The 22,745-nt window shown below is 35.7% G+C and overlaps 1 protein-coding gene across 5 annotated transcripts in view; it reads right to left on the bottom strand.

Moving 5' to 3' along the window:
- Positions 1–6,309: 6,309 nt before the first annotated feature.
- LOC149795564 (histone-lysine N-methyltransferase NSD2-like) overlaps positions 6,310–22,745 on the bottom strand; it is a 76,497-nt gene continuing 60,061 nt past the window's right edge. For 3 of the 5 annotated variants that reach the window (XM_089965392.1, XM_089965394.1, XM_089965393.1), the window contains exon 19: positions 6,310–21,743. In XM_089965392.1, coding sequence (XP_089821518.1) covers positions 21,199–21,743 — 545 coding nt within the window. In that variant the 3' untranslated portion in view covers positions 6,310–21,198. The remainder of the gene's footprint in view (positions 21,744–22,745) is intronic. The other 2 variants (XR_016422356.1, XR_016422355.1) reach the window with 2 other exon arrangements.

Below are 22,745 nucleotides of genomic sequence, written 5' to 3'. Positions count from 1 at the left end.
AAGATAAGATACTAATTATTTGAGTTTATTGTTTTTTATGCTGTAATAGGAAATGTTACGAGATTCATAGATTCATATATATATATAATTCTTTAGAATTAAAAGTTTGAAAGGAAACAAAACATATTTTATGTTCATTATGTTGTTCCCACCTAGCAACATAATGCAGCAAGATAAAGTTATAATTTTTATTTTGTACATTGAAATGACTTTACATGCCAGTTAATAGGAATATAATCAAACTTGTTTCTTGTGATACATTTTATGGTTTTGTACATGATCATCGTTTCTGACTTTGATGTTTTTGGAGAGCCTTGAAAGAGAAACATCTTTAGATTTAGAAAATGCATGTTTTATAATCTAAAATGTTCATTAATTCCATTCAGTAATGATCATGTGTGAACCTTGAAAAAAGTAATTTCATTCTAGAAAACCCTGGAAAGGACCTGGAAATTTATGTTTGGAAAAGCATGGGAACCATGTTTAAATACACATTTATCCCATTTATCTTGTTATTGCTACTCTTCCTGAATGGATCAGCATGGGGTTTTCATAAAAGACTTCTTATGATGTATAGTTGGGCCAAAATTAAAATGGTTCCACTTGGACATCTAGTATGGCCACCATGGTAGCCATCTTGAAAATCTTATCACTGCTCCTGATAAGCATAGTCACTTCAATATGGGGTTTTCACTTGAAGATGTTTTATATCTTGTTGGTCCTAAATGAAAATGGTGCTTACATCCAATATGACCACAACAGCAGTCATCTAAAAAATCTTGTATCGCTACTCTTCTTACACTGAAAGGCATAGAAGCATGGAGTTTTCACCAGAAGACTCCTTGTGGTGTCTAGATGGTCTTAAATAAAAAGTGTGCCTATCTAACAGTAGAGCATGTTCCTTCAAGGGACTCTTGTTCAGTAAGGTGTAATTAAATCTCCGGTATTGCTCTTGCTGACTTGAAAATCATGTGTTTCAAAAGTTCAGAAGTGTGGTCTGATGTAATGAAAAGGCAGCATTGTGTTGGATTAAAAAATCTGCAAAGTGCATTTAAGCTGTAATAACCTCAAGTTTAGTTTCAGAAACTGCAGTTGCAGACCCCATAGAGGTCAGTTTTGTGCTAGATTACAAATTGATGTAATCTTTTCTCTTTGTTCATGGATCTGGCAGCTGTGATGATAGCTCCTGCTGTGGGCAATGCTCAGATCAACCCATGATGTCCAATTGATGTAATTGTCACCGCTCAGGCTTACTTTGCAAGCTTGTCCAAATATCTGAGCTTTCTGTTCAGATTATTTGGACTGTTTAAGAGACCAATTATCCTCCTTGCTTTTAGCACATCTGTGTAATACATGTATGTGTGTATGTATGACAGGGGTTTAATGGCATTTCTGCACAGTAATGGGTATAAATCTTGTATAGTGTTGAGTAAATAGTAAGTTCTAAAAAAAAAAGGTGTGTGTGTGACTTGGATTTTTAACATAGCTAGATTACAAATTGATGTAATCTTTTCTCTTTGTTCATGGATCTGGCAGCTGTGATGATAGCTCCTGCTGTGGGCAATGCTCAGATCAACCCATGATGTCCAATTGATGTAATTGTCACCGCTCAGGCTTACTTTGCAAGCTTGTCCAAATATCTGAGCTTTCTGTTCAGATTATTTGGACTGTTTAAGAGACCAATTATCCTCCTTGCTTTTAGCACATCTGTGTAATACATGTATGTGTGTATGTATGACAGGGGTTTAATGGCATTTCTGCACAGTAATGGGTATAAATCTTGTATAGTGTTGAGTAAATAGTAAGTTCTAAAAAAAAAAGGTGTGTGTGTGACTTGGATTTTTAACATAGCTTTAACAATTTTTCAGTCATATCGCTACGATGTCTACAGTGCGATAGTTTATAGTGCTGTCTAGCACTGAGGCATCATGCCACAGACATGTAGCATGATGTCCCACCCAGTCACATTATCCTGGCACCAGGCTGACCAGTCCTAACGCTAACCTCTTAATGCTGAGCACCAAGCATGGCAGCTGTTAGTACCTTTTTTGTACATCTTTGGTAGGACTCAGCTTGGGATCGAACCCATGACCTCCCGCATCCGAGGCAGGCGCTCTAACCACATGGCCACCATTGCGGTAAAGAAAAGAGAGAAAGGGTAAACATGTTAGACCTCTGTAAAAGAATAGTCACAAACCATGGGAAAAGGTTGGCCTATGTACACTTTGACCTCTGTATGCAGGTTCACATTTGAAATGTTTTTAAAAACATACCGTGTTCTGAATACAATTATTTTATTGTTACATTATCAACAGATTTTGTTTAGTGCACTGTCAAAGTACATGTATATTTTGTTTTCTCTAGAATTGATGTCCCACACAAGATTACTGTGCCCATAAAGTACATGTATATTTTGTTTTCTCTCAGACTGATGTCCCTCACAAGATTACTGTGCCCATAAAGTACATGTATATTTTGTTTTCTCTCAGATTGATGTCCCACTCAAGATTACTGTGCCCTGCTCAGTTTAATCCATCCTATACATTAAATCAGATCACTAAAGTTTGTTTTCTGCACCACGACAAAACAAGTATCACTACTCATTAACAGCTTATAGTGAAGCACAATTGACTCTGTTAAACCAACTTGTGTAATTAAACTTAGAAAAAGCTGATCACCAATAATATATTTGGATTATCCAGATGCTCAACTTGTGCTGGAAGGACAGTCAACTTGTGTGACCAGTTATTAAATATTCAAAGACTCCTCTGACTGTATTACAAAGGGACTTAACTTTTCTGTCTCCTGAAAAGTGAACCATTTTCAGAGATGGCTTAAATTCACAGGCATATAAATGAAGATATCAAACTAAACCAGCCACACTGGTGTAATAGAATACTCGCATTTATGTTGCAAAATGACTTATCTTGCCAACATCTGACAACCACCTCACTTGTAAATTTGATATTGACACTTGAGAATTGCACTAATAGTATGACTAGAGTATGAAGATTACATGTGAATGAAAAATGTTTACACATCAGTTCACATGCCTTTCTCCTGAATTGCACTTTAGGACATTTTTGGCAGTAAATCATGAAGATTACATGTGAATGAAAAATGTTTACACATCATCAATTCACATGCCTTTCTCCTGAATCGCACTTTAGGACATTTTTGGCAGTAAAACATGAAGATTACATGTGAATGAAAAATGTTTACACATCAATTCACATGCCTTTCTCCTGAACCGCACTTTAGGATGGCAGTAAATCATAAGGAGGAAATGGGACATAATGCACTTTCCCCAAGGACACACTGACACAGTTGTCCGTTGGTGGGCCAGGAATGGTATCAAACAGATGGATTACAAGTCCAATGGTTTAACATTTGAGCTACTGTGATTCATCTCCTGAAGAAAAAGTTCAGATTGAAAAGACTAAGTGGTCAGTTATATATTGATACACTCCAGTGACTACTTAAGCAGTAAGAAACCATTCTTGGTTCAGAAAACAGCTGGTCACTTACTGCATTACATGCTTGATTTTTATGTAGGAACTTTGCTGGAGGTAAATTAGAATGGTTGTTAGGTCTAGGTGACCAATGAGAAAGGTCACAATTGGACAGGTTTAACCATTTAAAATAAAAATGTTAAATGCAAAATTCATAAAATATAGGCTCAAAGTTTATTGTATGCACTGCATTTCCACAAAAAAATCATGTTTTCTATGGCGGCACATCTTCATTTAGTTAAAATAAAAAACTTAAAGGGTGGAGGTCAATATGCTCGACAAGAATGCATTCCACTGTCAGGGTGACAAGAATGCATTCCACTGTCAGGGTGACAAGAATGCATTCCACTGTCAGGGTGACAAGAATGCATTCCACTGTCAGGGTGACAAGGTATGCATTCCACTGTCAGGGTGACAAGGTATGCATTCCACTGTCAGGGTGACAAGAATGCATTCCACTGTCAGGGTGACAAGAATGCATTCCACTGTCAGGGTGACAAGAATGCATTCCACTGTCAGGGTGACAAGGTATGCATTCCACTGTCAGGGTGACAAGGTATGCATTCCACTGTCAGGGTGACAAGAATGCATTCCACTGTCAGGGTGACAAGAATGCATTCCACTGTCAGGGTGACAAGGTATGCATTCCACTGTCAGGGTGACAAGAATGCATTCCACTGTCAGGGTGACAAGAATGCATTCCACTGTCAGGGTGACAATAATGCATTCCACTGTCAGGGTGACAAGGTATGCATTCCACTGTCAGGGTGACAAGGTATGCATTCCACTGTCAGGGTGACAAGAATGCATTCCACTGTCAGGGTGACAAGGTATGCATTCCACTGTCAGGGTGACAAGGTATGCATTCCTCTGTCAGGGTGACAAGAATGCATTCCACTGTCAGGGTGACAAGAATGCATTCCACTGTCAGGGTGACAAGAATGCATTCCACTGTCAGGATGACAAGAATGCATTCCACTGTCAGGGTGACAAGGTATGCATTCCACTGTCAGGGTGACAAGAATGCATTCCACTGTCAGGGTGACAAGGTATGCATTCCACTGTCAGGGTGACAAGAATGCATTCCACTGTCAGGGTGACAAGAATGCATTCCACTGTCAGGGTGACAAGAATGCATTCCACTGTCAGGGTGACAAGAATGCATTCCACTGTCAGGGTGACAAGGTATGCATTCCACTGTCAGGGTGACAAGAATGCATTCCACTGTCAGGGTGACAAGAATGCATTCCACTGTCAGGGTGACAAGGTATGCATTCCACTGTCAGGGTGACAAGGTATGCATTCCTCTGTCAGGGTGACAAGAATGCATTCCACTGTCAGGGTGACAAGAATGCATTCCACTGTCAGGGTGACAAGAATGCATTCCACTGTCAGGGTGACAAGGTATGCATTCCACTGTCAGGGTGACAAGAATGCATTTCACTGTCAGGGTGACAAGGTATGCATTCCACTGTCAGGGTGACAAGGTATGCATTCCACTGTCAGGGTGACAAGAATGCATTCCACTGTCAGGGTGACAAGAATGCATTCCACTGTCAGGGTGACAAGAATGCATTCCACTGTCAGGGTGACAAGAATGCATTCCACTGTCAGGGTGACAAGGTATGCATTCCACTGTCAGGGTGACAAGGTATGCATTCCACTGTCAGGGTGACAAGAATGCATTCCACTGTCAGGGTGACAAGAATGCATTCCACTGTCAGGGTGACAAGGTATGCATTCCACTGTCAGGGTGACAAGAATGCATTCCACTGTCAGGGTGACAAGAATGCATTCCACTGTCAGGGTGACAAGAATGCATTCCACTGTCAGGGTGACAAGGTATGCATTCCACTGTCAGGGTGACAAGGTATGCATTCCACTGTCAGGGAGACAAGAATGCATTCCACTGTCAGGGTGACAAGAATGCATTCCACTGTCAGGGTGACAAGAATGCATTCCACTGTCAGGGTGACAAGAATGCATTCCACTGTCAGGGTGACAAGGTATGCATTTCACTGTCAGGGTGACAAGAATGCATTCCACTGTCAGGGTGACAAGAATGCATTCCACTGTCAGGGTGACAAGGTATGCATTCCACTGTCAGGGTGACAAGAATGCATTCCACTGTCAGGGTGACAAGGTATGCATTCAAAAGACATGATCAGCATAATATCTCAAATTTATGTTCCCAAGTTAGTGGAAATTTCATTCTACATGTTTGTCAAGCATATAGAACAAGCCTCATATATGTAATATTTAAAGTCTATATGCTATCTTCATTGAAAATGAGGTGACTGTAGGGCAGCTTTATCTGCCCTTTCATTACCATCAATACCTGTATACACGAACATCTAGCCATGATAAGAGGATGAAATTTAATTTTGGAGCTATCAATGGATATTTCTAAATGATGCTGTAACAAAACAGAAAAAGACTGATCATATGGACATTTGCATAAACAAAATTGGTAGATTAAAGTGCCTTCAGTACCCCTGCAAACTTAGTCTTGGTTCCATGTACATTTTTCTGTGTAATATGAACCCTGATCCAGTCTGAACCTTGAGAAGCCAACGTCCAGGTTTGTTGGCAATGATCCACATAATTTTTCTTCTATTTATCCGAGTGAAAGAGACAAGCTCATTACATTGCTAATGTATTCAATTTCGATTGTTCTGTCACACTAACTACGACTTGTGTACCATAAATTAGATCGCAGAGCTGTAAATTTTATGCTTGTGGTTAAGAATTGATCAAAGGGAAAAGGCTGTAAAATAAAATGCCAAAAACTAGATCAAACCCATTAAATTTTTTATTTACAACAAAATATACAGCAATTAAATATGACTTGGATAAAATTCTGTTAAAAGGTACAAATTGTTTTCATGATTGTATTTACAACTTCTTGATCTACTGCAGTACAGATGTTACATTCCACTGCTGGAGATTTTCAAAACAAACAATATATTAAAAGTTCCATAGGTTATCATGCATGATTAAGAATTTATGTAAAAAATAATTCAACAAGAGCATGCAATAAAACAAAACAAATATTGTATTACAACAAAACAAAAAAAAAAACCATTTTTTTTTACATGGTTTTAAATACATGGGTAGACAAGATAACAAGGCTTATTAAATCAAAATTTCTTGATCAAGTTCGTTAAACATAAACACATTTTTGTCATTTTGTTTTAAACATCCAGGTCATGAAAATATGTAGCTTATGGACAATACCACAAGAAAGGTATGGTATTCCATAAAATAAAGGCCATCCCATTATTAAACACAAGAATGGAATTGAATTCCCAATAATTTCTTTTCGAATGGAAGTGAGAGATCAAACCACCCCCAAACATTTTATACGTTTTATCCCGTTTGTTTGACCCAACCCAAGCAAATTTAAAGAGAATTGCAGCACTAAAAGTTCCTATAATTGTACACTGTTTAATAATACTCCAAGTTCCTCTGGTTAGAGTTTTTCATTGTTCTGTACGAGTAAAGACGCAACGTCAGTTACAACATTTACGCGACTTCATTACAGCATGTATGATGAATCATTTTGATCTCCTAGTGTCGTGCAATGATGCAGTTGAAAATTATTGTTGGTGGTTTGGTAGGCTGTTCTCTTTGAGGAATATCTGTTCTAAGGTCTATATTAAAACTCTGGAAAGAAAGGATACCCCCCCCCCTACGGTGTGAATTGCACCAATCATTGATACTTATTAAATAAGAACAATGAAAACCAGACTTTGCTGTAGGCCATGGCAGATAATCCGCTACATCTCTTTATCACCAGTGGCTGCCCGTGTTGAGATGTCCTCAATTTTCAGGAGCATAAACAAAACTATATTGTCAACAAAACCATCTCCTACACATCAATGAATGGATGTACCTGTTTTATTAGTGGACAAGTGGCTTTGCTTGCAGAAGAAACTTTGATTGGCATATTCAAATTGTTCAACAAGTCATGTTGGGTCACAAATAAGTCAAATTTACTCGTGTAAGCAGTGATTGGCTAAACAGGTTTATGCATGTTCAATAGAGATGAAGAAACGCTTGCACAGGCAGCCACAGGTAATAAAGGAGCGTACTGGATTATTGTCTGCAGCTCGCAACAATGGAAAACTAGAATGCCTTACAAGTTTTCAGATTTGTACAAACAAATTGCTTAAACAGGACACCCTCACCCCACCCCTGAAAATCTCTTTCAAACATAATGTACTTTAGTGCTGAAGCATAAAGATAACCTAAGAAAATCAGTTCTGCCACTTTCAAACATACTAGAAGTTACATGTATATTTAAAAGAACATTTTGTATGTTTCCTTTTTCTATCTTCTCCTTGTAAAAATAATCCCCATCATAATTTGTTCAGTTTTGGTAAATTCTCAAGATCAAATATACTTTATATAAAGTCCTACTTCAAATACTTGCAGCAATGTACACAGAAGAAAGGTATACATATCTAAATTGCACAGAAAAACAAGTGCACTGGTTGATAAAAATAAGTTACACAACTACCATGAACACATAATATAACTACTAAATAAAGATACACAAGTTTACATTACAACACGTCTTTCATGAACAATCACCAAAAAAGACCTAATGTAGATATACGCTATCGTTCTAGGGGGAGCTACTAGTAAATTCGTTAACCTTTTAAAAACATTTTTTGCAGAGTTAAAGATACAATGAACAATCAAAGATAAATTAGAAAGCTCTTTTGCACATTCTATTTAAAAAAAAGGTTTTGCAGCATCTTTAGTCCGACCTGCCAACCATAGCAACACCTCTGTAAGACAGCCATCTTTTTCTGCAAGACCAGTTTTCGGTAAGGATCAACAAAACAAAATAGACCACTATTGTCAACACAGAAACATGCACTTCAAAAGTTCCCAAGTGTGATCTGAAACTAATGTAGCAAAGGCAAATTTTATGGTCAGTTTATAAGGTAAAAGGTACACGAAGTAAACTTGGACCGTAACTACCTCCAGCATAAACTACATTTCCTAACAGGAGGAGCTCAAAGGCTTGTCAAGTTTTATTGGCTTGATGTAATCATTAGAGTTATGTTTTGGTTTGTTCAGTTTTAAGTGGCAACAGCAATCATCTCTTGCTACGAAACCGACTCAATTCAACACAAAATAATGTGTAATAAATGCCGTTGTTCTCTTTCCTGCTTTTTTCCAAGAATCTAAATATTTCTTTCATACTTCTTTGCCGAATGTTTAAACATAAGAGGTTAATCGTTCCTTTCATCTTAAAAGTGTATTTGTTCACTGGACACTATTTTGAAAAATTGCTTTAATGATCATGCAGGAGTTTTGCATGAAAAATGTGTTCAGTTTATAGCATCTTGAGTACCATTGTAAACAACTGGTTCCATAACCAACTCCATTTCGAAATCTGACTGCAATATTTTCACAATTTTTGATACAATTACCTAAGGGCCATTTCAGTGAGACTTGTGGTCAATTTGTAATGGTTGGCAGGTGCTCAATTTCATAAAAGGTTTCACATATCTAACTACTGATCTATACACTAGTATCAATGGACCAATCTGCTCATGGGCCACTGTTTCCAAATGATTACTCAATACCCTGGGGAAATCAAAGTATTGTGAATATTGATGCCTTGGAGAATTGATGTAGTATCATACATTAAACAGGCTCATAAGAATGAACATAAACTCCCAGAAATTCATTTTCCTTTATCATCATATGTATATACCTATATCCATCTAAATACATGTAATTTTAATTATACACATTTCAAGTCTTTCCTACTTTTTTCTTAAAATACAATAAAAACATTCAAAAAAAAGTTTCCCAAAAATATTTCAGCAATTACCTTTTCATCAGCATTTTATACTGAAGTTACTTATTTTAAAAACTAAACAAAAGTCCGACACTACCAATGGAGGTAACCACTCAATGACCAATAATTTCCCCATAGACTTTAGAATTCAACAACTGGTATCCATGTTTATAGCTTGAATGGCTTTATAAAACTAAAATGCTGATGGAGCTAAATTTAGAAAATGTCTTATTAATAGAAAATTTTTAGCATAGGAAGAGTAAACAGAATTGCCATAGATTTCAGAGGAAAATGCCTACAACCCCCAAAAGGATTTCAACACAAGTATCCCTTTTAAAATATATGCCAATTCATGCAATTCTTCATCTGGTTCCAGGAACATTTTTAGAATGTACTATTTAACACAACTGCTAAACTGTGCATCTCAATTTTCACAAGAATATCACAAACATTAAAGTTGATTTAGTGATGAGTATGGATTTTGTATAGATAGATCAACGGCATGGGCCAAATGATCTCTCATGAAACAAAAAAGAAAAACAACTGAATCAGTAAAACTGGCATATTTACACAAGATGTACATAAAAACCGGATTCCATAGACAACGGGGAATCTTCTCCCTGAGCTATCACAACCAAAAATAAAAACGCATAATAATGAATATCCACTGACTACATGTAGTTACGGTGTTTGCTTTAACATACAATGTATGGTTTAAAAAAAATACATCTCTCGTTTAGAACTATTCCATTTATGTTTATATGGTACCCAGGGAAGGAACTTGAAAAATAAAACATGCATGCCAGGGTACTCTGATTACTTAACAAGTGTAGGTGACAATGATACAAAACTTTTAAACTGCAGCTATGGTTGACTACATATAAAATGTGCCCCCCACCCCGAATCCAAGCCATTTTTAAAAAATACTAGAACAGCCCTTACTGTGCAAATGCCTCCTATTACTAACAGTAATGGAAGTTAACATTGATTGCTTGGGTTTCTAACCTTACAATAATATTACTTGTAGCAGTTAAGTGTAGAATGTATAACATACAAATTGTATACTGTTAACATGTCGCTTCGAACTGAAATTACCTTGTACACGACAATGAATAGAAATGCTGGTACCTAGTCTGATTTAATTACAAGAGATTTATCCCGATTGACTGATGGTACCTAATAATTTTAACAAATAAACATATTAAAAATATTCCCAGAACTCAGGGCTTTTCAATAAAAAATTGTGAAGTAGATTTACAGTATGGTTCTTATTACATTATTATCTCACCATCCAGATTTTCCTTTTTCCTCCTTCATTGGACCGAGTCACTGCCAGGATATACTTTTGGCTGGTTGGTTTTTTTACCTCATGGGTAGAAGAGTTAAAGAAAAAGAAAATGTGGCTATATTGCTTCATGAAGAAAAAGAATTTTAAACCTCCTGGCATGTAACGACATCTTTTATTTGTAATCCAAGAAAAAAGTGCCCATGACGTTTGTTCTGGACAGCAAACCCAACTTCTGACATGGTTTGCATCTAAATCGTGTGCAACCGTTTGTTGCTAACCAGGTAACAATTTTGCACATTTTCATATACATGAGGAAAAAGTCTGTATCTATGCCCCATATCCAAGTAGTTTTTAATACATCTTAAAATTAACTCACACTGTACCCCAACTGACTAGGAATTCTTTGCCTAGGTTTTGACAATAGCAATAGAAAACAAAATCCTTTCTCGTTCTCTTTGGTAAACCATGTCAACATAGCTTGCTCATGGTAAATCTTTTGAACAATAGTGGAATTTATTGCTCTTCTTTCCTCCCTCTGTATCGACATTATGCACTCTCAAAAGTTTCTCTCATTTATATCTTGGATTTGACCTGGTCACACCAGTGTCTTTTAGATACCCTTGCTTTGTTCTCTTCATTCTTCGTTATATTAACAGCATTAAATGTCTCATGTATGGATGATGCTTTTTGTGTGGAGACCCTAGACTTAAATTGTCATGACTTTGGAACATAATGAGATTGCATTTAGAGTTGTGTATACATATGACAATTTGAGGAATGGATATTCTGCTACATTATCCATGAAAGTGACCAAAATTCAGAAGTCACTCTGTAAAAGCAATATAGCTTGCAACTGCACGAGAAGCCCCCACTAAATCCAATACAATATGGAGTGTTACATCTGTAAAACTTAGGCAGTCAGTGTATGCAGTCCTTTTTAATAAAAAAAGGGAACACAAGCTGTTTCTTTGTTTTGACTGGTTGTATGTACTCCACATATATATTGGAAAAGAGCTCATGCAATTCTGAAATTCTGGATCAAAGCCATTTACTTTTTATTGGTAAAACCAACTAATTATATTGCATAAAATTTAGTTATCCACAGAGTACTGATCTTGGAGTGCATTTGTTGTTGTACTGAATTCTGTATAAGATTTAACAACTTAGTTGAGATTTTTTAAAACTCTTAGTATAAGAGGTTACAATTACAAGCGATGGTCAGCTTATATTGGCTACTGTTATTTTGAGAAGCAGTATAGCAAGGTAGCAATGTTCAATGCAGCAAGTGACATGCAGGAAAACCCTGGTTGTGTGCTTTCTTTATTATCAAAATGACCTTGCATGCAGTATAGTTACGAGAAATGTACTTGAAATTAAAACGGTCACTGTATATTAATTTATTTCACACAACATGGGTGTTTGACTAGGCTTTGTTGGTTTTTGATTCCCAAATGTGCCAGCCATTTTATCTAAGAAATTTGGTAGAGGTTACTGGCAGTTATCCTGATCAATTTTTTATATTGGTGCTATCAGAACTGTGATTAGAAAATAAAGTTTTGCCAAAAATTTATGAAAACAATCTGCACATAATTGATTTTGATACTTCCAAAACAAAATGTTTTCTAGGTCTTAACATTTAACAAGACAGATTAGTGATTATTTATTGAAGTATGAAAAGTCTTCAAGTCCAAATGTTCTTGCTGAATTTGGTAAAATTCTGCTGAATGGTTTTTGATAATATTCTATTAGATTTTACACTTTTCTTTTAACAGTTGCCATGTTTAAGCCTAGATGCTATCAAATTTGGTAAAATTATGTTATTTTTTTTGGAAGTCATTTAAAGGCTTTCCTATTGCAGTAATTGTGGGTGTATTTGATGGCTAATCATCTTCATTTGTTCTTACCTGTAAGGCCTTTCCACGCCATTTTTGTCAAATTCTGAGAAGCAGTTTTAGTGAAGGTGTTTGAAGATTTTACAATTTTTAGTAACAGCATCCATATGTGACTGAAGATAAGCATCATTTGTAGAAATATGAATGACCTTCTTTCTCCACCAGTTATACTGGCTGTCATGTATAGCCTATCATCTGCTGAAAATTGGCATTAAACCCAAACAACAATATTCACAAGATTCTGTCTTTTACTGCCTTCAGTTGGAAAGGAAAAAAAGCATAGAGCTATATGTGCATCTTCAGGTGATAGTCTAATGCATGACCGATTGCTGTCCTAAGAGTGTCATACTCTGATCAATGGAAAAGAGCAACATCTCTCATAACAATAAGTCCCTCGAAGGCAATGACATTCTACTGGGCAAAAAGAATTTCCAGGAATTTTAAGATCTGGTTTTGTCTTCCTTTAGAATGTCAAGTGCTGAAACTATCTCAGACATTCTTCATTGATAAATACAATTTCAAGTTTGCTGTAGTGCACATATTGAACATCAGCTTACACCATTTAAATTTAGGACAAAGCAGACATTATAGGAAGTATTTAGGTGAAAACCCCATGTTATAATGATCACTCATTCAGTGATAACTGTGACAAGATTTTTAAGTCATCATGGCAGCCATATTGGATGTATGGCTAGCACCATTTACACTTACGACTAACTATTTATCATAAGAGGTCTACTGGTGAAAACCTCAGGATAAGAGATCCTTCAATTTAGGAGTAGAGATAATGATATCACTTTCCTTTCAGGAGTAGCAATAAACATATTTTCAAGATGGCTGCTATTGTGGAAGTAACAGATGTCTGACAGGTACTACTTTCATTTAAGACCAACAAGACATCATAAGAAGTCTTGTAGAGAAAACCTCATGTTCATATAACCATCCATTTAGGTGAAGTAGCAATTTTCAACATGGCCTCTGTGTGGTAGCTATGTTGCATATCAGAAATAAACCATTTTCATTTAACTCGTTCGACCCCGATCCCATCTGTATGCGTGATCTGGTTTCTGCACTCAATGGCCAATTCCACCTGCAGTCATGGTTTGTTTACTGCATTCAATGGATGATATCGTCTCCAGTCGTGGGGAATGTTTGTTAAATACGTCTCTGATTGGTTACAAATGTTTTATTCTCTCCAAGAATCAGACCACTATTAAACCAATCAGAAATGATTTTATTTTCATTTGTGCAAATTTGAATTGTTCAGAACCCAAGGGTTACTAATTGAGAAGTTTTACTAAACGTGTTCTGTTCATGGAAAATTGTGAATGAGGGCAGACGTAAGAGTGATTTTTGATGAGAGTTTCTCTGGTTTGATCTAGAAAATATTCAGCAAGCAGACGAAAGATATGTTCAGCAGTTTGATATTTTGCAATATTTAGATTCAGACTTAGCTTCTGTGATTGAATCGTTAGAAGATGCACATGCTGATAGCAATGATGATAGAGTTCTTGCGGATCAACGTTGCATATAATTTTGTAAATAGTGTATAAATAACTTGTGAAAGACTTGGACAAATAGGAAAACAAATACATCAAACTAGAAACTAGATTTGGCTTGATCCCAAAATAGACATTAAATGATGCAAATTCTAGTTTTCCCTTAAGCTCTTCTGGTGCATGACCAGACGAGGTAAAACTCAGATGATGGTCATAATATATAGCAAGTTTCACAGTCATCCCAAAAATTGAGAGATTCTTACATTTACAAGATTCATTCATACATTTCTTTCAGCTACAAGAAAAAAGAGCAAGAACTCTAATAAAAAGTGTAGAAGACAGTAATTTGTAAAAAAGTACATCATCAGATGATGACCATATTTATTTACCCAAGTTTTACAGTGCTCCATAAAAAACTGAGACATGATGCTTGCACAAGATTCTATCATACACTGCATTTAACTACACGACAGTAATGCAAAATCTCTATAAAAAAATTGTCTAGCAGTAAAGTGATTTATTGACATACACATCTTCATACGATGACCCCAACATTTTGTAATGTGTACTATTAAACAATATGAATGATAGTAAAAACACATAAAAGGAATACAGCTTGATATAGAACTCCATAGTCTGTTTCATGATGCACAATCACAAGCAAGACTGTGATGCGTTGCAGGATTTTCTTTGAACAGTTTGCAACATACATGTAAATTACAATTTCCAAACTCTGATAACCATTCTGCATGGAATGAAGAAAATGGTGGCATTCTGTGTATATAAAACAAAAACAAAAAATTAAAAACATGCCACTACTTATTTAATAATAGTTCTAACAATTACATCAGAGGTCTTTTCCTGCACACAGAAAATCCAGGTGTTCCAAATAGAGAATGGTTTGGAGACTAGATGAGATCATTTTTGTCAATCCTGCCATTTATTTGGCTGTAAATACGTTGTTATTGTTGTTACAGGGTTAAACGCATTTTTGCAGCACAAGATAGGCTATACATGGCAGCCAGTACAAATGGTGGAGGAAGAACCCGGAAAACCCAATAAAGAACCACCGACCCACAAGAAGCTACCAGAAAGCTTTTTCATATACCCACATTGGTCAAGCCAGAGACTCAAACCCACACAGGCAGATCACCTCTGTCTGTGTGGGTTTGAGTCTCTGGCAGATGGCACTAATCTGTAACGGTGAGCGCTGAAGACCACTCAGCTACTGTCCATAAATAAAAAGCTTTAAAACTGCACTTAATCTAAAGAACTTTATATTGATCTTAATCTTAGATGTGGATAGATGGACATAGACAAGGTTGTCAAAGTAAATGTAACATGGAGCTTCCATTACGGTGGGTTGGAAGAAAACTAGAGTTTACATCATTTAATGTCTATTTTGGGATCAAGCCAAATGAACCACATATTGGGATAATTCAGGTTCAAATTATTGAGGTTCTACTGTACTTGTACTTATTAATTTCTTTTGGGGTAATTTTCCATCAGTGATAACCACAGACATCTTGACACTGAGCTCAAATTATGCACTGAACACACTCCAAACACAAGGTTAAATTCTGATCAGTTACAAGTTAGGTCTTCTTAAAGTTTTATAAAGTTGTAGAAATATTATAGCTCATGGAACAATACAATCCCAGTGATCTCCCAAATTCTATTACATGGAATAAATATATTGTGGTTTCTACAATTACTTGCAGTGTGCCTTAGGTTTGCAAGAATTTTATAAACCTGCCTTAATAAGAGTCAATAACTAACTGTCAAAACAATTTAGAGATGTATCATACCTGTAAAGACTATTTTCACAGACTTTCTCAAGTTCTGTTGTTGCTGATCAACAAATGTGTATAATTTTTAAAACAATTATGCAGGGTACTGGACATATTTGCTTACAAGTTGGGGTCCAATGGCAACACAGACACAGACCCTGATTTGCTACCACATAATGTGTCTGCAGATCTGGGTCTATGTGGTTGTTCTACTGATTACTCCATATTGCACTGACCCAAATTTCCACTGCTTTATGCAACGGCAAATCTGGATCTATGCAATTTGTAGTTGGATCCAATTTGTACACAATTATATGTAGCAATCTTCAGTATTGCAATATGGTCAAATAATGACCACAGAGTTTTGTTTTATTTCTTGCACTATTTACAGTTTTCCAAATCATTAACTCATTTTTAAGCATTTGCTCTTGAGAAATGGTAAATATGACACATAATGGCTGCATGCACAGTAAGTACAACAAATTCAGAATTCTTTAGACAAACAAGGCAAATTGAGTAATAATTCAAAAATCAAAAGAACAACACAAAAGAGACAGTAAAGTTGTTGTTGTTGTAGGGTTTAACGCCACTGTTCAGCACACGATAGGCTATACATGGCGGCCAGTATTAATGGTGGAGAAAGAACCCGGGAAAACACAGGAAAGAACCACCGAGACAGGAAAGAAAGAATTAATAAAGGTAGAGTGGAAAATAAAGTTAATAAATTTTACAGAGGACCTGGTGACCTTGTTTGTTACACATTTACTATTCAAACAACTGTCATTATTACCTGGCTTTGGTGTTCTTTGGGTGATAAAAATGGTACAATTGAGACTATTCTCAGCTTGACCAAACAAATCATTGCAACAACTACATTATGTAACAAAGAAATGTCAGTGGAACACATAGTAATTAGGAATTTGGCTGAGGAATTATATGTTCTTCCTGACAATAGATTGTATCCAAGAAAGTAATAAACCATCTTTACTGTATTCCATCTTTACTGTATTTTGTGTTGACAAAAAAGCTAACAGTAAAAACGAAAATACTGAATGATAGCTTAATCAGTTCAACAGGTAGGTGAAGAGATAAAAGCCAATGCTAACTTCCAATTATTAAACCCCCATTTAAAAACGAAACCATCACGTTTAAAACATTTTCTTCAGTAAAGAGGAATTATGAAACAGCAGAGCTTTGTCATCTGCCAAGGAATGTATCAGTAAAGAAAACTGGGCTGGGGCTTTCTGCTGTGTATGTACCTCCTTTTTTAGTTAGGTCTTGGTTTGGATCAACCACAAAACCGATGAAAACTGGTACCCCATGAAATGTAGTGAAATCACTAGAGGTATTCTTTCCCTGCAGTACATACCACAGTACTTTTTCAATGTACAAGTATGTTGGTAGTTTACGTTCGTAAGGAACGTAAGGAAATTCCTGAGGAATCTTGTTCCAACAGCATTCATTATCCAAGAGAAAATAGTTCATAAACTGTTTACAAACATGTTGTATATGCTACAAATTAATGGTGAATATTACAAATATAATTACATGTATGATACTTTTATCATATGTTTGATATGTGTGACATAGGCCAACATGGCTGTGAAATATATCTGGGCCAACTCCAACTTTAGAAAAGAAAAAAAAAAAACAATTGGACCCCACATTCATGTTTCAGTTCTTTACTAGTGTATGTGAATGTGTTAAGTATATATATATATATATCTATATAAAATCATGAGTGCACTTGTTTTTGTCTGAACCTGAAGTATTTTCTCAAGTCCATTAAATATTATCTCATTTGTTGAATAAGTAAATATCTTGGCCCACTGTTGACATCCCAAAGTTTCCCTGCCTATAGCTAGAAAACTGTAGACTTCAGTATCAAAACTTTTATTTTTATCTCTCTGATGTCAACATGTCATCATTCACAGCATTTGAGTTACATCATTTAGATTACAACTTGTAAAACAATTAACATACACATAGCAAATTATCTACTACACAATACTGGCCATTTCATTTTCAGTCGGGAGGGAGGCAGTGATTTTCTTGTGAGCTGAACTATTTTCTTTTCTTTCGTCTGAAGATAGCTTTTTTTCCCCTCTCCAAATTTCATAAATATAATATGGTGTTATTTTGCTATAAATCAGAGCAATATATTATTTCCAGCTATTGGTAGAAATTAAATAAAAACAGCGACAGGCCCCCAACCAAGAACACTTAATTGTTGGTCACTAAAATAATCATGTTATACTGTGGCATGTATTGCAGTACCATCAGAATACTGCGGAACAAATTTTTTCATGTTAGCTAGCTCTAGAAATCACAACATAGTTAGGAGTTGACCTCCCAATATGTACAAGAGGGTAAATGGGGAGACTGTACAAGATTAATTAATCCATGCATTACATAATTAACAATCAAATTTCAAGTCAATCATTACAACCCCAACCCCCCAAACAAACAAAAAAGCCCCATGTGCAACCACCCTCCCACCATGAAAGTTGGTTCACTGATTCAATTTTCTGATGAAAAAATTGACTAATGTCATCGAAAGTTTAAATATGCATGGAGAGATGTTTCACCATCATGGAAAAACAGTCAAGGAAGGGAAGACATACACACATATCTTTAATTATTTTTGGAAAGGATACCAAATATATACACATCAATAATAATAATAATAATAATAATAATAATAATGTATGTTTGGATAGTATACTGAAAATGTGCTTGCTGTACTCACAAAATGCTGCCACTATAATACCAAAACTGTTTATTTTCAAAACTGATAGCAATATTGGAAGATGCTGAGTGGACTAGACAGAATTTACAACTACTTTTGGCATTAATAAACATGTCCCAATCATAATGAAAATTTTATATTTCCTTATAAAGGGCATTAGCAAACATTTGTTGGGTGCCACCTACAACCACAATGTACAATAAAGACTGCTGATAATGTCTACTTATTGTAAATTCACCCATTTACTTTTATAGGTTGACTGATATTTGACATATAAATATGGCAAACAAACAAAATAATTGAAAAGCCTGTAGTCCATATCAGAGAAAATACATTTGATGCAATTAGTAAGCTGAAAGAAATAAGTGCATCTTATAGTACAAGTCACATGGGTAATGTAGGCATTCAACATCGACTATTTCAGTAATTGGCGTCATTTTTTAGAATTGGATTCTTCATAGCATTAAGTGGCAAGTGTTCACTTCATTGGGATGCGTATACTTCCATATTCCTTTGGAAGATCATTATTTAGGACATCCCGAGAGGTGCATATGGCAAAATCAATGTTAAAGTATGTAGACATTTTTTTGGACGAAATGAACCCAAGGTGAGTCATTACAATCTGGATTGAATGTCGCACACTGTGATGTCACAATAAAAGCTATTCATTTTGATAGACAAATTCATACTAACCTCAATCGTGATGATTCCACTCGACATGCTTTTATTTTGAGCAGTGTTTAGTACATGGTCACTATTGTAAAAGTCCAAAGCAATTGATAATTTTCGTCAGGATGTTTCTTGGTGACAGTTAAGGTGCAGAGCATTCAAAAATCAGGACTGAATAAACTTTGGTCAAAGAAAATTAGTGTTAAATTTTAAAAGAACAATTTATATTTAATTTAAAAGATGACTTGTATTATAAATGCAGACATTACTTTCTAACCAAATTCGGGGCTTAAATTATCTTGTGGCAGTCTCTTATGTACACCTTTAAAATGAGAATTAAAGAAATACGAGAATTAAGTGAAATCCTTATCACAGGCACACTGTATTGAAGTAATTTTAAAAGCCATAATTATTTCAAGTAGCTGACTTTTTTTTGGGAGACCAGTGACTGTTGTATTCTCTGAGCTACAGCAATTATACTATGTAAAAAATTTAAAGGAGAAAACAGCCAAAACTCACCAATCATGGGCACCAAGCTACATGTTTGGAGTGCATGCTCTATGTAGTCACAAGATCTAAAAAATCAGTGGTTTATCTGATGATTGCTGGGATGGAAAAATCCCATGTCTGGCAGCCTGGGACAAGTAAAACTTTTTTTCCCATCTGCTCAGCTATATAAAAGAATTTAAAAGACAAATCCATAATGTTGTGCAATGTTTAAAAAATCTGGATTCTGGACAATTTGGTCGTTTTACGATTTATTTTCCAGTCCAACTTATACCTTTATAGAAGCAAAACAGGCAACTGTTGGAAAACTATACAAGTATGGGTAAATGATGGGTGTGAAATGAGAGCCATCTGTGTGAAAATCTAATGTGAATAGTAGAGGCTATTGCCGCATATTATTATTAACATCTTCCAATGCCTTAACCTTCTGATATATTGGCCAATCACTCTTATGATGACTTTGGAGGTAAAAACGAACATAACGATTTGACAAGTGGGAAATATTCTAAACTGATATCAGTGTTTCAAGGTTTAAAAAACCCATCCCCCAATCCTTCCTCCAAAGAGAAGATGATGTCACATGACAAAAAATATCTGCAAAATGGTTTATAAAAGTAGAAACTGAAGTCTTCATAAACAGCCACACTGACCCTGCTCCCTACTGCATTTAGCATTCAAAATCGTCAATGCCCATTGCCATATATTTCTTCTTTTGAAACCTCATACCACACATAGGAATCCTTGGCCCACTTCAAATGCTGTAGAGTTCATTTGAAAGAAGAGCCCATATTTCCAATAAAAATGTGTCCTCCAACTCCATTTCCAACTGTCATCTACTCGTCACCGTGAAACAAGATACCCAATATAATCATCCCCTCTTAACTGGTGTTGATACATAAACAATTACAATATATCATAAAAGTGCAGTTATAATCAGTGACTGAACTAGTTCAATATCAAAGCAATAACGAGATGAAATAAATGTGTAATGTAATTGGATACACTACTACGCTAAAAAAAACACCTGAATAAAGACCTTAATATAAAATGATTCTATTGGACTTGTGTTGATAATAATAAGCACTGATGAGCTTCCTATACATTTGTTAGCAAACAGATGACAAGAAGAATATAAACCTGTAACTGATTACTCATAATCCTCGTGCCAAGACTTCCTTCCTCTGGCCGAGTTTGACTCTATTTATGACAGGAAAAATAAATATTGCATGTGAGCAACTGGTTCAAAACGTTTTCAGAAACTTCCTAGCAAACCCATTACCACTTAAGAATTGCCAAGAATTTTAACACACAGTAAAGTGGGTTCGATATTCCATATTTATCCCCAAAGCATTATGAACAAGCATGGATAGTTAATACTGTGCACATGCTACAAGAAATAAACAAATTATTGGGGTCTAGTTTCCATTTATTGCTCATTTTAGCTAGTTATAAACACTAAATCAAATAATTGTTAAATGTTTGGAATATCTATCACCAGATTAAATTCCTCTTCTTCACTGTCATCAAACATTGGTGCAACAGCTAGAGGGTCATCACTTACAGAGTTTCCACGCCCGGATTTCTTTCCATTCTTACTTCCTGACTTGTCACCAGATTTCTCGGTGGCAGATTTGTGCCCCTTCTTTCCATCAGTGTCTCGCTGTGACTTCTTAGCCTTTTCTTTACTTTTAACATTAAATTTATTATTCGACTCCTTTGCTTTATTTATATTTTCAGCTTTATTTGACTCCTTTCCTTTTTCAGTGTCCTCCGATTTCTGTGCTGTTTCACTAACAGAACTGGTTTCAGAAGTTTCATCTGACGAGGCCTGGTCCTCGACAGATGCAATAAGACTTTCAAGTAACTCTTCATGATCTGTACAGAAGAGTTTGCCATCATATTCTTTGATATTTCCCTCTATGTGGGCATTACAGAAGGAATTGGGACACTCAACACACAACTGTATTGAAGGCTTTCCACAAGTGTCACAGTGATGCCATGGACAATCCCATTTGCCTGAGATAAAGACAGACATTGTCAGCTTTTGTGATACAGCATAATATATTAGGGTAATAAAAGCTAGTTCTTTCCTGCAGTGGATACAACATATAAAACAAGTAAATATGTTTTAAAAAATTCTGTAACAATCAATAATCTAACTTCTAAATTTTTTTAAAACCCCAAATGCAAATCCAAATTTTACCTCAACATATTTAAGCTAACATTTCAATGCAGCAGTCAAAATTAAACCAAAATTTTACATCTTGGATTTAAAATAACAAATTCAAATGGAATAATGTCTGGTCTCTAGTCCATGCGATATAAAAACTCGAGTGTGGATGCAACAAGATGTTGAGCTGCATCCCAAACTACTGCAGTTTTGTCAATTATAATTCTCTACAATTTCCAAGAAGTGTGACCTGGTCTCAAATAACCAATATAAAGTATGATACAGTACTCCCCCATTATAATGCTGTTCATGGAAATAAGAAAGTCTGCTTAAAAGTGAATCATGCTACATAAAAATTTACTAAAACTGAATGATTAAATGTGCTGTGAAACAGGAAGCAATATAATGAACATCCTTATAGTGTGGGAGTACTGTATTGAAAACCTTGCTGCACTGCTTGTAAGCAGAATATTCACTCAACCATGATCATTTACACTTCATTCTGCAAGTGTGCATGTATCTATGGTTGATGCTGATTTTGGTCCCTGTGCAACTTTGTTTACTAATCCTTAGAAAGCCAATTTTAAGATCTAAATATAAACAACCTTTAATATAAAATACATAATGTACTAAAGTATTCACCTACCCACCTGGCAGCTTGTCTCCCCGCCCCCATCTGATTTAAAAATGAAAGACCTAACTATATAAAAATAATGCACAAAACTGAGCCATTTCATTCATCAATTTATAATTTCTAACCTGATCATTGCCAGGAGGGTCTCTAAGGCTCATCTTGTTTGCATTTCAATCCAAAATGGAGTTTTCAGTGTGACCCCCCCCCCCTTTCC

This window comes from Sinohyriopsis cumingii, chromosome 7, assembly GCF_028554795.1.
Source record: "Sinohyriopsis cumingii isolate HCF-2022 chromosome 7, ASM2855479v2, whole genome shotgun sequence".
Classification (NCBI taxonomy): domain Eukaryota; kingdom Metazoa; phylum Mollusca; class Bivalvia; order Unionida; family Unionidae; genus Sinohyriopsis; species Sinohyriopsis cumingii.
This window is presented reverse-complemented; position numbering and strand designations above follow the sequence as displayed.